Source organism: Acanthochromis polyacanthus, chromosome 15, assembly GCF_021347895.1.
Source record: "Acanthochromis polyacanthus isolate Apoly-LR-REF ecotype Palm Island chromosome 15, KAUST_Apoly_ChrSc, whole genome shotgun sequence".
NCBI lineage: Eukaryota > Metazoa > Chordata > Actinopteri > Pomacentridae > Acanthochromis > Acanthochromis polyacanthus.
The window spans coordinates 27,596,579-27,613,972 of NC_067127.1; the positions used below are offsets into that span (position 1 = coordinate 27,596,579).

Below are 17,394 nucleotides of genomic sequence, written 5' to 3' on the forward strand. Positions count from 1 at the left end.
AACCTGGACAGGTCGCCAGTCTGTCACAGGGCTACATATACAGACAAACAATCACACTCACATTCACACCTACGGGTAATTTAGAATAACCAATTAACCTCAGCATATTTTTGGACTGTGGGAGGAAGCCGGGGATCTTCTTGCTGCAAGGCAAAAGTGCTAATCACTACTTCACTGTGCAGCCCGGGATGATGGTATGCATATTATATTTATTTTGCTGTATGTGTGTGTGTGTGTGTGTGTGTGTGTGTGTGTGTGTGTGTGTGTGTGTGTGTGTGTGTGGGTGTGGGTGAGTGGGTGGGAGGAGGGGTGGAGATGGGGACTTAATTTTAATTTTAATGTCACTTGGTTGTTGTAAAATGGGTGTAAAATGTTCTGTAACGGGCATGTTGTTTGACCCAAGGAAGAGTGGCTGTACTTGTTGTAGCTAATGGAGATCAAATAAATACAAAATATGAAATTTAAACTTCTTTATTTTTTTTTTACCTATCTCAAAACATCTAATTATAAAGTCTTTATTTTCCGTCACATAAATCGAACATTTATTATGATCAATAACAATCTTTGTGTGTATCTTCACATTTTGTTACACCTCTCTTTGTAAAGATCTCTGATGCTGAAGGCTTCCTTCCATCACTCTGGGTCACTAGTTCCTCCACAGATACTTTATGGGGTTTTTTTCTGGCTGGTTTGTTTCATGTTGGTGTAGTTTTCAGTTCACAATTTCTTAAGCACTTTGGCTATGTGTATCAGATCATCTTGTTGGAAGGTCCAGAGCTGCCCAAGTAAAAGATTTTCTGTAAGCTGATAAACGTTTTTGTTCACTGTCATAATGTCATCCTCCTTTCTCATTATGTTGTTTACTTTGACCAGGTTGCTGAAAAATTCCCCCAAAGCATCACATTGTCACACTGACTACACCCTACAGCTGTGTTCTTGAGGTTGGATACTTGTCTTTCTTTGGCCACACAAAAGCCACGTCCTCATGTCCAAATGACTCAATTTTTCTTCCATTTGACCACAGAACCAAAAGTTTTGTTTTCAACCAGGTGAGCTTCTGTGTTTCTGTCTTGAAAGATGGAGAAGATGGGGAAGTGGAGTCTTGCTTGGTCAGCGTCCATGGCCTGCCAACCTTGTGTGAGCATCTGTTTAAGATGCTGCAACAAGATCTACTCTTATTCATCAAGACAGCCCCTTACATGATCCTTGGATCATTCTTGGTCCCTGTCTTCCTACCATGCTCAATGAGATTTTACACAGTGTGGAACTCTTTTCGGCATTTGATGTTTCCTTCAACTGTGGACACTTTACCTCGAAGACAACTTGATATGACTTTACATCTTTTCTTCATCTTGTCAACAGTCACAATGTGCAGCTCTCTCTCGCTCACTGAGCTCTTCGGTTTTAGCCCAGTCTTGCAATTGACTAGTAACTGACTAGAGAACCTCTACATCAGGTGTCGATTCATAATGTTTTACAACAGTCAAGAAAACAGTCAACAACATGGTACAAATGACATCACTGTTTGGAATGGTATAGAAGCAGAATTTTACTACATATGCATATGCATATGTTACTGTTCGTCTTTCTCCTTGCTTTATTGCTCCCATGCAGGTTTAAGTGTCATAAATGTAGAGTTCCGTCTGTTGTTGCAGGTAGTTTTCATTCCAAAATAAGGCTACTGCTGCAGTGAATACATGAGGAGTGAGCCCCATCTAGTGGCAAAGGACTGGAACAACAGGACTTTAACAAGTGCTTTGATCAAATACAAGGACACAGAAATGTAATTCCATTTCCAACATTTATTCAGTGCAAAAGAATATTTCTGATATCAATGACAAATGGATGCAAATGACATTATGACACAACCAGGAATATTTTAGACATGGAAAAGCCATCTGTGAAAAATCCCCGCACAGAGACATATAAATACTTACTTCAAGAAAGTTAGATTGCAGTAACACGACAGTACATGGGAATTCGAACTTAGAACACTTGGCTCCAAGAGATATGCATGGTGAGCTCCGTACAGGCTATTTACACACCATTCAGGAAATTAATGCGACTCAACTGACAGCCCTCGTTTTACTTCAGCCATGTTATCTTTCACTGCTCTCTCCACTGACCTCACCTCACACATTAACATTTCCTCCTAATGTAAAACAGGACTCAATGGAGAGTGATGCAGTTCAGTTTATTTGATAAACAAAAACAGCACTAGAATTTAATTTTCCAACTACTGAAACTGTTAAAATTCAAGTATTTATGACTGACAGTATGCAACTCAACAATGATACATCTCAGTACTGTTCTCTCTCTGGACATCGTCACATAACTTTGTTTTCCTAATATCAGCACTCGTGACTGTGATGCACCTCAGACCAGCTTAAAGGTCCACACAACCATTTTGTAACTGTCACATCATCCTTTTTTTCTCACCAGGATAGAAACCATTGCACTGTAGTAGTATGAGTCCTTGTCAAAAGTGAGATAGGGCAGCCAGCAACTGTTCCTTTGTCCCATGTTGTCCATCCAGGTGGAGATGATACCAAGCAACATCTATCAGATATCATAGAATCTCCATCAAATCGCCAGGATACTGACATCAGACCTGGCAGACCTGCCTGTTTAAGATTAAACACAAACTACATGAAAGAACAATATTTCACTACATTTTACAATATTAATCCTAAAAATTGTCATAGATTTTTTTTAACACTGTTTCTTACAAACATCTTGTAGCAAAAGTATTGATCCCTGTGTAGGCATTTGTCTTAATTTTAAATTTCAGTGATATTGATGGGATATGCCTGAAAGTATGCAGCTTTATGTATAACAAATGCTACATGCTGGAAGGAAAATGGGATATCCATTAGTGTCAGAGGGCCAGTTCATTTCTACATCTGCAAGGGTCTATCCACCCAAGTCTGTGACTGTGTACCTTGCAGATGTCTGTGTGCAACCCCAAATTTGTGAAATGCACATATGCCACGGAAACTAATGAGGCATAACAGAAATTCTTGTTTAGAGGAGAGACTGTCTAAGAATCATCCACAAGCTGTAATTGAAATAATCACTGGCGGATGTCTGCCCACTGAGCTCGACACACTTAGGAATATTCTCCAGTGGCTGTCTGCAGTAGACCTACCGCAACCTATTGCAGTATGAAAAGAACAACATCAGCTTTCAAATCAGTTCAGCACACAAGCATGCGGAAACCATGATTTCATCTTAACTGGTGTTTAATGTAGCCACAGCACAGATTCAATAACTGATTATCTTCTAAAGTGGGTCAATAAAGTAAAGCTAGCAACATTTCAGCAAGTTGTACCTCCTCATGTTGTACCTCCTCATAGTGTCTTTTACATTATTTACATGTCTTCTAATGGTTGTTGATGTGGAGTGTTTTGTTTCTTCTCATTGGCCAGAACTGTTTCTTCAAATGAAACGTTCAGAAAACATCACATTGCTGTATGCATCAGTTACCATTGGGTGGCACCAAATCTATGGACACATACAACTGGAAGAATTACTCATTTTAAAACACAAACAAGCCAACAGTTTACCAGCAACTGTGAGAAGTAAATCTTCCTTCCATCACCTAAACAAACTATGTGAATACGTAAAGTGACTGATCACACATTAGTCCCATGTGTGTCTGAGATCGGATTTCCCTCCATGTACTCTAAAAGTAACAACAGCAACCACTGACCCTAAAGTAGCAGTGTGAAGGCAAGCCTGACAACACTTTTATCTGTGTTTAGAAATTTGAGAGCTGTGTTCACTGAAGTGTTGCTCTGATGTCAAATCCAGAACCAATGAAGTAAAAATAACTGCATCTTTCTCATTTCCTTCCCTCCTTTATTCTTTTCTTCTTTCAGTCGTTTCTGTCAGACAGAACTTTCCAGTGAGGGGATGTTAACTGAGACAGACGTGTTATCCAAAAGGAGAAGTCAGGCTTTGTAAAGACTGGCACGGCATAGCATGTTGCCCATTCAACATGTTGGCCCATTTATGGCTCGTGAACCATGTTTATTAGAGAGAATGGGTGATGCTGTGGAAACCTGGAGACAAAGAGCCCGTTCAGTCTTCCACTTGCTGCTACAGTTATATGGAGGTGGAGCTACTGTTGAGGTGGTTGGGCGGCAGGCTGAAGGTCAGGGTTGGGCCTAAGCTGACACTGAGTTGGGAGGAGGGGGGTGACAGCTCTGTACTGAGGTCATTCAGGTTAGCCTGAAGGTCAGAGGTCACGTTGAGGTCGTTGAGGTTGGGTGTAGCATCATGATGAGTCGACGACTGGGTGCTGTTGGTCACACGGCGGAAGACAAAGTGGAACGGAGCAGCCTCTGGGCGACTGTGGAGCTCTGCCTTTATCTTCTGAGGATGGGTATCCGGGGCCAGCTGCTGGGTGCTGCCCTCTATCAGCAAGAACAGACCATAATTCTCAGGGTTTGACACTTTGAACTTGTTGGCGCACAGCTGGCACACCTCCTCCACAGTGGCATAAGGCCGGACCTGTAGAGTCTTGGCAGTGCAGCCGCTGTCCAGCTCTTGCAGCGCCACCCGCAGATAATTCTGAGGGACATTCAAGAGGAAACAATCAGACACTCTGCCAAGACAGTATAGCAGATGGTTTGGATAAAAGCATCTGCTAAATGAAATTGTAGAATTGTAGAATTGTAGTTCTGTCACAATGGCTGCTAAAGCAAATAGCTGAAGCAGAACTTGCAACTAGAAATAAGGGAATCGGAACTGGCTGTGATCACACACACAGCAAAATAAGCTCTCTCCTTATCCAGACAACACAATACTAAAAAGACAAATGTGACTGACTTGTTTACACAAAGGAGTTAAGAAAATTTTATATAAAAGTGTTGGACTGCCTGGCCAAGATATGACTGAGTGAATTTGTGACAATGTGTGGCACTTGGTTTTTCTATACTGTATGTGGAAGCTCCTTTAATGTGGGATATGTGTGTCTGTGATCCATTATAATTTCATCATGATTTTTGCTGTGTTTTAATGTTCATTCATTAAAGACTGCAGAATTCAAGTATGAACATGACATGAATAAACAGTCTCAAAGAACTGCAGTCCATAATGAGACATTTAGAGACATGCTTCAATTCTATGAGCCAAAGTCTATCTTATCTCGGTCGTTACAAAGGGTAACCATAATACTGTATCTTGTTGTTTTTTTTAATTAGTCCTTTCATATCATGGATGTTTTGTGCATCATACCATAAAAATAATGGCAATGGAGATATCTTTTAATTTTTGTGTTAGGAAGATTGTCTGGAATCTGCTGATATTAGAACCATGATATCACACAGTAGTATGATATACTATATATTATAACAATGTGTGGAAAAAATATGTGCTTTATGCCTATTTGAGGTGGATGTACTTATTTTATTAAGGAGTGTGAAAGTGGCTAAAGAAATTAGTGAAGATATTATTCAGCAGAATTTGATCTGTCTTCATAACGTTAGTATGTAGGTCACTAAGATTATCCATCCATCCATTCTCTATACACCGCTTTATCCTCACTAGGGTTGCGGGGGGGCTGGAGCCTATCTCAGCTGACTCGGGCGAAGGCAGGGGACATCCTGGACAGGTCGTCAGTCTGTCACAGGGCCACATACACAGACAAACAACCACACTCACATTCACACCTACAGGCAATTTAGAATAATCAATTAACCTCAGCATATTTTTGGACCGTGGGAGGAAGCCGGAGTACCCGGAGAAAACCCACGCCTGCACAGAGAGAACATGCAAACTCCATGCAGAAAGATCCCAGGCCCAGGCCGGAATTTGAACCGGGGATCTTCTTGCTGCAAGTGAAAGTGCTAACCACTACCCCACTGTGCAGCTCACCACTACGATTATATTTAATGTAAATACAAAATAATTTTTCCCACCAACACTTGCTCACACAACTACAATTGTTTGAAATGTCAGGCTGTGCGGTTTAATTTCAATCAGTAACGCAACATCTGTAAAAAATGTCAAAATGTTCTACACTATTTCTCAAACTGTACAGCTGTTTGTGCTCACCTGGAAGTCATCAATAGACGGTGTGGAGCGTGGGGTGGTGCGTCGACGGTGCCACTGGTGGAGCGTATCCCTGGTTTCGGAGCTCAGCACCCTGGCCGCCTGCTCCTCCTGGAAATTCCTGATCAGGGACATTGCTCCATATGCACTGGTCAGGTAGTAGCCACCTGCACAGGAGCGCACAGAGATAGAGAATTAGCAACGCAGAAGCTGTAAGAAGCCTCGTTTCCAAAGGAACAGTGTGGTTTGAATAGATCTAACAGTGAAGGTTCTCTAGAATTTACAGCCACCTTCTCCATGCAGCAGTGAGGGGTCCAGCAGCTCCATCATGTAAAGTATCTCATTGTCCAGCTGAGGCATGTCACACTGAGCCAACACATAGGTCAGCATGGGCAGGAAGTCATCAGCACCGTACAGACGACCTGAGTCACACACACAGCAGGACAGTGAAATCCTCCAGGTTTCATTTTATCATTCCATACTTATGAAACTGAATGAGCTGGCATATAATGACTGTGATTGTACTGTAGAAAAGCTGTACGACTGTCAAGTGTGTACCTGAATTGTCCTCCATGATGGTGTAAATGAGTTTGCAGACCCTCAGCAGCATGGTAACCTTCTTCTCTGGGGAGTACATTTTACACATAGTGTGGAACTTGTGCTTGATCTTCTCAATGGCAACAGGGTCTGGGGGCAATGTGTCAGCCACGCCCATTTCATGTGGCTGCCGGGCCTTGGCCAATGACAGGTTTTCCGTCAGCTCCTGCCACGCCCCGCTGCACACCTGAAACTCCTGCAGGGCTGCACTCACCACCGGTTTGAGGGGTTTCAGGACACACTTGTGCATGGCCTTCTCCAGGACTCGGTCTGAGAAGAGGACACAGCTAAGCATTTTGAACACATTTACATTACTGAATGTAACACTGTGGCACAATGGTATAGTGGTCAACATTGCAAGAAGGCACCCCCCCATCCCCCCCGACCCAATACAGCCCTCAGATAACAACAACTGCAGAAGGGGACCAAAGATCACTATGACTAATAGACATCTATTTGATTTTTATGAGTATGCTGTTGTTGCTGGCGTGCAACAAGACACGTGCTGCAAGACCGAAAGATTTAGGAAATCTTTCTGCAGGCTATTCAATTCAAAATTAAACAGATAAGAACCCTGACAACTGAATTTCCCTTCGGGGATGAATAAAGTGATTCTGATTCTGCAGAGCATGGTGTGTATGCAGACAGAGACACTGTCAACATCAGCTTTAACAAACTCAGCTCATGCAGTGTGACTAACACACACCATGATATCATAATACAGACAGGATGGATGCAGGGAAGGAGGCCAAACCACAGCACTGCTGAATAAGGACCATGTGTGAGTAGTGTCTGTGTGTGTTGCTGACTACTCTCCACAATTCAGTGTACTCAGCATATTTTTTTCTTTTTGGGTGAGCACATCTGCAGGCACAGATTTTACTCTTTACAACCGGATGGCATCCAGCATTTGCCATCCACAAAAATCAGTCTCTGTCTGTCCTGTCATTATAAAATGCTTGAGTCCATTCTGCTAATGTATGTGTCTTGGTGGAAAGTTTCTCCACACCTCCTAATACACCTCTGTGTTCTTGACAGAGGTGTATTAGATACACCTACACAATCCTGGACCAGACAGCAGAGGATGACACTCATGCCATTCTCACTTCCTCATTCCTGCTGATTGAGAATTGCAAGCAAGCAGGGCGTCTGGCATGCATTGAAAGTGTTTTTTTTTTCTCTTTTGTTCCTGTTTGTTCAATCAGTGATTAGAAGTGAAGACGGACTGGAATTCTTGATTCTGCACCTCTCTTTGCCAGCTACTATTAACATTCTAGGATGTGACTATATCTCATTTGTAGAATATTCAGATGCTTTGATGTACAACACAGGTCATCTAATCGCATGATGAAAGTGATACTGAAGCAATGCTCAGGTCATATCATGTCAGGCTGAACATCAGTCTTTACGTCAACAACTTCCGCAGGTGTGCCATGGTGTAGATCTGCAAATGTATACTGATGACATGGACATTTACACTTGTGCAGAAACTGCTGAGGTAGCAGCTGAGACACTAACAAATGCTTTGGGAAATATCATAGAGTGGCTTGATCAGTCCTGTCTCAACCTCAAATTGCCAAACCAAAAGGTGTGTTTTTCTCCAAAACAAAGCAATTTGTCAGTGCTGACATTTTAGTTGGGACTGAAAAAATAGAAATTGTGAGTGATTTTAAATATCTCAGCGTAATGCTGGATTCTAATCGAAATTTTACGCTACACATCAAAAACCTGGTAAAAACTATAAAATATAATCTGGTAAACTTTAAGTGCATTAGAGGCCGTCTATCTGTGGATGCTCGCTATAAACAGTCAAGCGTTCAGAACAACGTCGCTTTTTGATCCTTCGATGTCGGCTCTTCCTATCATTGTGAAGCAGAATTCACCAAGCGTTGGATTGTTCACCTACTAATAGGGAACGTGAGCGGGGGTTAGACTGTCGTGAGACAGGTTAGCTTTTTATGCATGTAGGATCATAGTGTGCTTGAATATGCACACTATAATACAGTGTCCCCTCCACCCCACCCCCCCACCCCACCCCACCCCACACACACCCCACACACACACACACACACACACACACACACTTCTTGCCATGAAACAAGGGCCTCTTCCCACTTGATATAAACATCCTCTCAGCAAACACCCTCTCTGTTCTCTCCTATCCTCGAACCAAGAGAGGTGGGTAGAGTAGCCAAAAATTTTACATAAGTAAGAGTAATGTTACTTTCAAAATAATATCACTCAAGTAGAAGTAAAAAGTAGTCATCCAAAAAACTATTCAAGCAAGAGTAAAAAAGTATTTGGTGAAAAGACTACTCAAGTACTGCGTAACTGTTTGATTGTAATGTCCGATTTATTTTTTTTGAAACGATGTGACCAGACAGACAAAAATGTAAAATAACGTGCAAATACTGGTATTTCCAAATAATAAAATTAAAAATAGCAAACATAAATAACATCGTTACAAAATGACAAGTTAAGGCACAAGAAACACAAATTTCCACGTCAGTTTTTCACTACATGAAGCTTTTGAAACAAATAGGCTACCTGTAGTTAGGTAGCATTTTTATGTTTGAAGAGTGTAAACTACTTCCAGTGACAAGATATACTGTATTTCACTTCCCTCCAAATGGCACAGGCTCAGTAGATAGAAAATAATATTACAACTTGGGATGGATCCGAATATTCGAAAATTCAGTGGTTGCCCCCCCCCACCCCCCCCACCCCCCACCCCACCCCACTGCATCACGCGGACCTACCAGCCTGACATCACGAATCACTTTGCCCATGTTAGTAACTGTGCTAATGCTATGCTAATGTTGTCGGACTCCAAAGCAGAGTTTGTGCCGCTAAGTTCGTATGTGGTCATGTGACTGCAGGGCGACATTTGATGAAACGGAGTCACGTGATTATTGTTGTTCATCTTCATCTGATTGGTGAAACACAGTCATGCGGTAGACCCACTGGGGGTATCTCTCTGGCAAAATAAAGCATATCTAATGTGGTAAATAAAAAAGTAACGAGTCGAGTGTAGCCTAGTGTAACGGAGTAAGAGTAGCGTTTCTTCTTCACAGATCTGCTCAAGTAAAAGTAAAAAGTATGGCAGAGAGAAACTACTCTCAGAAGTACTTTTTTTGGAAAAGTTACTCAACTACATGTAACGGAGTAAATGTAACTCGTTACTACCCACCTCTGCTAACCAATCACCTAGTCCTGGACAACTGCACAATGAAATGTCTCTGTCCCTTTTTCCTAAAATGAGTTGCAAGTGTTAAGGTTTCCTGTGTGTCTCAGGATTTCCACTTGACCGACACAAAACATTAACAGCAGACCATGTGAGGTTTTATGAACTTTATAGGTGCAGCCACCAGGTCATTGTCATCAACTGTTGGCTAACACTTACAGCAGACAGAATAACAGTGAAATACACAAATGCACATCTACACTCAAATACAATGACATGTAGACAATGAGACTAAGTCTCCCTGAAGAATAAATAGCCCTGTGCAATCAAGAGAGGGGAGTCTATCTGTCCTGTCACTGGACCAACTAATGGCTTACTTCCTTCTTGATATTAGGGATGGGTCGATACCACTTTTTTGGATTCGATACGATATCGATACTTTTTTTTTAATACACTGCTCAAAAAAATTAAAGGAACACTTTTTAATCTAAGTATTGCATCAAATCAGTGAAACATGTGGGATACTGATCTGGTCAAGTAAGTAACTGAGGGGCTTTTTAGTCAGTTTCAGCTGCTTTGCTGTTCATAAAATTAACAACAGATGCACTAGAGGGGTAACAATGAGATAACCCCCAAAACAGGAATGAGTTCACAGGTGAAGGCCACTGACATTTTTTTCCTTCCTAATCTTTTGACTGTTTTTCACTAGTTTTGCATTTGGCTAGGGTAAGTGTCACTTCTGGTAGCATGAGGCGATACCTGGACCCTACAGAGGTTCCACAGACAGTCCAACTCCTCCAGGATGACACATCAGTGTGTGGCATTGCCAGAAGGTTTGCTGTGTCTCCCAGCACATTCTCAAGCGCATGGAGGAGATTCCAGGAGACAGGCAGTTAGTCTGGGAGAGCTTGACAGGGATGTCGAAGGTCCTCAACCAATCAGCAGGACAGGTATCTGCTCCTTTGTGCAAGGAGGAACAGGATGAGCACTGCAATAGCTCTACAAAATGACCTCCAGCAGACCACTGGTGTCAATGTCTCTGATCAAACGATCAGAAAGAGATTTAATGAGAGTGGTCTTAGGGCCCAGCGTCCTCTTGTGCCCGCTGTGCTCGCTGACTGGCATTTGCCATAGAACACAGGAATTTGCAAGTCCACCACTGGTGCCCTGTGCTTTTCACAGATGAGAGCAGGTTTACCCTGAGCGCATGTGACAGGCATGAAAGGGTCTGGAGAAGCCGTGGAGAATGTTATGCTGTCTGTAACATTGTTCAGCATGACCGGTTTGGTGGTGGGTCAGTGATGGTGTGGGGAGGCATATCCATGGAGGGACGCACAGACCTCTACAGGCTGGACAATGGCATTCTGACAGCCATTCGGTATCAGGATGAAATCCTTTGACCAATTTTTAGAACCTACATTGGTGCAGTGGTCCTGGATTCCTTCCGGTGCACAACAATGCCCAGTCTTATGTGCTAAGAGAACTCATGCAGTTCCTGGAGGATGAAGAAACTGATACCATTAACTGGCCCCCATGCTCACCCGACCTGAATCCAATAGAACACCTTTGGAACATTATGTTTTGTTCCATCCAACACCATCAGGTTGCTCCTCAGACTGTCCAGGAGCTCAGCGATGCCCTGGTCCAGTTCTGGGAGGAGATACCCCAGGACACCATCTGTCGTCTCATTCAGAGCTTGTCCCGGCATCGTCAGTCATGCATACAAGCACATGGAGGCCATACAAACTACTGAATACCATTTTGAGTTGCTGCCAAGGAATTTCAGCAAGATGGACTAGCCTGCCACATCAGTTTTTCACTTTGATTTTGGGGTGTCTTGAATTTAGCCCTCCTGGGGGGTTGATAATTTTTATTCCCATCAAACAATGTGGCACTTTTCATTCCTAACACATTATCCAGTCCATATCAATGTAAATATCCAGTTTGTTTTTTCTCCGTATTGAAATATGATGTATTTTCAAAGTGTTCCTTTAATTTTTTTTGAGCAGTGTATTATTTTTATGGCCTTTTCTTGGCTTTATTGGATAGATGAAGTGAGAGAGGGACAGGAAATGGGGGAAAGACATGCAGCAAAGGGCCGCGAGCAGGAATCGAACCCGGGCCGCTGCGTCGGAGACCAGCCCCTATACTTGGTTCACCTGCTTAACCCGTTGAGTTACACAGGCGCCACGATATCAATACTTTTTGGTCAAAAAGTTCGATATCGATATTGATTTCGATACTTTTCTAATATTACAGAGATATGTTGTAATATTTACCGATGTTCCCTGAACGCCTCACAGCACAGACATGCACTTACGTGTGCTGTTTTCTCTTTATTTTCATGCTGCTTACATGCTGCTCAGTGGCTGAGTGATCAGACAAGTGTGAGAGCAAAATTTACTTAAATTTACTTATTTAAAAGAGTAAGATAAAGTGTCCTCATTTCAGATTAGTCCAAACAGCAGAGAGAAAATAAAGAGAAAACAGCACACGTGAGTGCGCTATGTCTTTTAAGAGGGGAGTGCATTATTAAATTGTAAAAGCCGTGGTCAGTTGTTCTGTTATAGTGGTTAGAAGCTAAAAATCATGATTGTGATGAATGATTGATGACTGTGTTTTTTTTTTTTTTTTTTTTTTTTTACAGCATTAGCCTTTGTAATTGTCTCTGGTTTAGTATCTTCCTGCCTGCAGTCTGATCTGTCAGGGCCGCTGCAGATGATCTGCATGAATGAGATAAGTTGCAGGACGTGGCCGCGCTCTGCAGATCACCGTGAGCGCCGGCGCGTTCCCCCCCTCTACTGCTGCCCCCCAGGAGCCTGTCTCCCCCCTCCCTCTCCGGTTGTGAGTTTCTGGCCAGTGATGGCATTATAGTAACTTGGTATTCATTCTGTGAATAAAACCTGTTTAATTTCGACCTGTCTGCCGCCTGGTCTGCATACCTCTCACTTTGGGTTCAGTTCCACCATAACATGATTATCAGCTGTGTCTCAGTCTGTCTCCTTCTCCGCCTCCTCTTTCCTCAGTGTTGGTTGAGGAACATAGAACAGCGAAACAGCTCATTCTACACATTAGAGAGAAACAGACTGACAGAGCCACAGAAGAAATTAAAGTTATACTTTCCACCATATGATTTATGATTTGTTTGTCTGGCGCAGCGGAGTCACGCGGCGGTCAACATCCAATCACAAGAGGAGGATTAGTAGCTGCTCCTCAGATGGAGGACCTCTGACAGGCAGATCGCCTGTTTATTGAAGCCGCATCAGTTCAAACTTACTCGACGGAAATTGAAACTAAAGCACTGGTATCATTCGATGTTGATACCCACGCAGGGATCGATATCGATATTTGGGATCGATCCACCCATCTCTACTTGATATGCAACACTAAAGCTTCAGTTACAGTCTTCACACTGTGTTTCACCAACATGTACAGTAACGTCTGAAAGGTACTGTATATGTACTGTGTGCAGGCATACAAAAAATTACCTTGGAGCCAGGCTCTAAACCAATCAGAAAATTCACCAGTTTTTTGGCCAATTGCAGCCTTGTAAACTCAAGTGCATGAACTCCAAGAGAACTGATAAAATTGATGTTCTATAAAGTTATAAAAATCTTGATTTTTTTCATTGAAAACTCACAGGCTGCTGTCTCCAACTTTATTATCAAGAGCTGGGTATGACAGTGGTCTCCAGCCCTATGCTTTCCCAAAAAGGAAGTTCTTGTATCTGTAGACAAGAACGCTTTCATCTCTTTCAAATTGAGGCTAAGATGTCACACTCTTTAAGATAATAAGGAAACCCCCAGGTCTCATCCGCAGCTGCTCATGTTATTATAACACAGAGACATTTGTGAAATGCCACAAGCTGAGCTTCATGACGTCGAGCTGGCTTAAAGCTAATTGCTGGAGGAGAGTCCTAGTATGGGATGAGTGGAATACAACGGAGTCTATTCTGCCCTCGCCCATCTCTTTGCCCCACCTGAACATCCTGAACCTAAACACAAACATGGCTGGGTTGCAGAGTGAGTGTAGAAAAGAACAACAAAAAAAATCACCTTCCATCTTTGAAACTGTGTTTTATTGCTTTGTTTTGTTTTTCTGAAACACAATGGTTCCTTCACTTCAACATAGATGTAGAGATGCTGCATATTATCTTGTCAGTATGTCAACTTTGCTATATTTGCTTTATATTTTTTGGTATTTAAGGTAGTATTTCAGTGAAGTGAACATTTCATGTTACACTCGGCCATTCTATACTTCCATTAAATATTGAACAAAATAACAATTTACTAATATACTGGCAAATTAGGTGATGGGGAATTGAAAAGATTGGAGGATACAGAGCAAATGCAAAGAGAGTGTCAGAGAGAGACAGTGTGAGGCAGTATGTAGTGGGGGCTTGCCTATAATCCTCTCACTCTGATTGGAGAGTCGGTACAAAAGAAGCGAAGTTGGAATAAGATAGAGATTGCATGACTTGGCACATTGCCACCCAGATGCATCTGGGCCTGCTAGCCAGCCATTCAGCTGGACAGAAAACTTTCTGAACCTGCCACAGCAAGATATTGTTCAACTATTCTAAGAAATAAAAACTGCAGCAGTTCCCAGTGTGAAAAACAAGCCATTCAAAAAAAACAGGCATGAGAGGGGGCCACAATATGCCTCAAAAAACATAGAAAATAGGATTCTATTTCAGTTTTAGTTTAGCTTATCCAAAATTCAATGAAGATCACTGAAAGAAAAGTTTTAGGTAGGAATAGTCTTAATCTACAGTGGGTACGGAAAGTATTCAGACCCTTTGAAATTTTTCACTCTCTGTGTCATTGCAACCATTTGCCAAAATCAAAAAAGTTCATTTTATTTCTCATTAATGTACACTCAGCACCCCATCTTGACAGAAAAAAACAGAAATGTAGAAATTTTTGCAAATTTATTAAAAAAGAAAAACTGAAATATCACATGGTCGTAAGTATTCAGACCCTTTGCAGGGACATTCATATTTAACTCACATGCTGCCCATTTCCTCTGATCCTCCTCGAGATGGTTCTGCTTCTTTATTGGACTCCAGCTGTGTTTAATTAAACTGATTGGACTTGATTAGGAAAGGCACACACCTGTCTATATAAGACCTTACAGCTCACAGTGCATGTCAGAGCAAATGAGAATCATGAGGTCGAAGGAACTGCCCAAGGAGCTCAGAGACAGAATTGTGGCAAGGCACAGATCTGGCCAAGGTTACAAAAGAATTTCTGCAGCACTCAAGGTTCGTAAGAGGACAGTGGCCTCCATAATCCTCAAATGGAAGAAGTTTGAGACAACCACAACTCTTCTTAGACCTGGCCGTCCAGCCAAACTGAGCAATCATGGGTGAAGAGCCTTGGTGAGAGAGGTAAAGAAGAACCCAAAGATCACTGTGGCTGAGCTCCAGCGATGCAGTCGGGAGATAGGAGAAAGTTCCACAAAGTCAACTATCACTGCAGCCCTCCACCAGTCGGGGCTTTATGGCAGAGTGGCCCGACGGAAACCTCTCCTCAGTGCAAGACCCATGAAAGCCTGCATAGAGTTTGCCAAAAAACACATGAAGGACTCCCAGACTATGAGAAATAAGATTCTCTGGTCTGATGAGACCAAGATTGAACTTTTTGGTGTTAATTCTAAGCGGTATGTGTGGTGAAAACCAGGCACTGCTCATCACCTGCCCAATACAATCCCTACAGTGAAACATGGTGGTGGGAGCATCATGTTGTGGGGGTGTTTTTCAGCTGCAGGGACAGGACGACTGGTTGCAATTGAAGGAAGGATGAATGCGGCCAAGTACAGAGAAATCCTGGAGGAAAACCTCTTCCAGAGTGCTCAGGACCTCAGACTGGGCCGAAGGTTCACCTTTCAGCAGGACAATGACCCTAAGCGCACAGGTAAAATAACAAAGGAGTGGCTTCAGAACAACTCTGTGACTGTTCTTGACTGGCCCAGCCAGAGCCCTGATCTAAACCCAATTGAGCATCTCTGGAGAGACCTCAAAATGGCTGTCCACCAACGTTCACCATGCAACCTGACAGAACTGGAGAGGATCTGCAAGGGAGAATGGCAGAGGATCCCCAAATCCAGGTGTGAAAAACTTGTTGCGTCATTCCCAAGAAGACTCATGGCTGTACTAGCTGAAAAGGGTGCTTCTACTCAATACTGAGCACAGGGTCTGAATACTTATGACCATGTGATATTTCAGTTTTTCTTTTTTAATAAATTTGCAAAAAAACTTCTACATTTCTGTTGTTTTCTGTCAAGATGGGGTGCTGAGTGTACATTAATGAGAAATAAAATGAACTTTTTTGATTTTGGCAAATGGCTGCAATGACACAGAGAGCGACAAATTTCAAGGGGTCTGAATACTTTCGGGTACGGAAAGTATTCAGACCCCTTGAAATTTGTCGCTCTCTGTGTGTATGTCCAGGAAATTAGCTGACAACTTGTTTTTTCCTTATATTATTATTTTTGAGGGCAGTGTGATCATAATCTTGATTAGACTTCCACAAAGAGAGAGATGATACACTGTGCTCTCATTAATACAGATTTAGATATTTTTAAAATAGTTTTCTCTTCCTCACAAGTTTTTATTTGTTTTCCAAAATTTCCAAATGCTGAAGCCATAAACAAAGCATAATTTCTTCTCTGCCAAAGACCCTTCCCACAACTTAGACTTAAAGCTTTACATGTTGAAGATGTGATACATCTGTTAGGATGTAGTAAAACATTTTCTGGTTTGACAGAGTACTCAAGTGATACAGTTTCTCTCTTTCACCTAGTCGATGCTTATAATCAAAGCAACAGAGGGTAAGGCAGTCGGACTGATTATTCCACAGTTCCAACAACACAAATGGATATATTCTGTCTTTTTAAGTTTGCAATACAGCCTTCCCATTTGGTATTTTAAGTTTGAAGCTCAGGTTGTGATAATGTAGATGACATTATGACAAACTTGCAGTTAATTTTTTAGACTTTGGTAGATGACATTATTTTACTGTCTTCAGAAGCTGATTAGTACTGAAACAATTTGCATTCTCAAATAAGCTTAGTGAAAACATATGAAAATGTATTTTTAACTGCTACCACTCTTTAAAAACATAGCAAAAATTCTACAATGTCAGCAGTGATGATGGGGTTTCATGCTGTGTGATGACCACTGATAAAAAGAACCGTTTTTCACCCATTTCATGACTTCATAATTATAGTCCTTTGCTAAACTGGTGGAGTGGCCTCCTTCCTCCTGATATAAAACCCTCTTTGTGCTCTCTGTTTACATGTTACTCTGTCCAAGGTCTAATGCAGTCACTGAATCTTGGCCTAAATGACTCAAAGCGCTCTTCCGGCAGGTGTGTGTGTGTGTGATCTTGTGTATCTATGAGGTTGTGTCTCACTCTCCTTTGTCGTGCTGCTTATATGGCATTGTGAGATTTAAGAAAGGATGGATATAACAAAGGACAACAGAAGAGATACCATTGCCCTACAGAAGATTTGTACTCCATTTCAAAAAGTACATCTAATTTGACTCCATGATC

General features: G+C 42.0%; 1 protein-coding gene across 6 annotated transcripts in view; it reads right to left on the bottom strand.

The window, feature by feature from the left end:
* Window positions 1-1,782: 1,782 nt before the first annotated feature.
* The window catches only part of LOC110970682 (ras and Rab interactor 2-like), a 153,980-nt gene continuing 138,368 nt past the window's right edge, over window positions 1,783-17,394 (bottom strand). For all 6 annotated transcript variants that reach the window (XM_051959585.1, XM_051959583.1, XM_051959581.1 and 3 more), the window contains 4 exons: window positions 6,616-6,924; window positions 6,348-6,479; window positions 6,061-6,224; window positions 1,783-4,575 (listed from right to left, as the gene is read on the bottom strand). In XM_051959585.1, coding sequence (XP_051815545.1) covers window positions 4,108-4,575; window positions 6,061-6,224; window positions 6,348-6,479; window positions 6,616-6,924 — 1,073 coding nt within the window. In that variant the 3' untranslated portion in view covers window positions 1,783-4,107. The remainder of the gene's footprint in view (window positions 4,576-6,060; window positions 6,225-6,347; window positions 6,480-6,615; window positions 6,925-17,394) is intronic.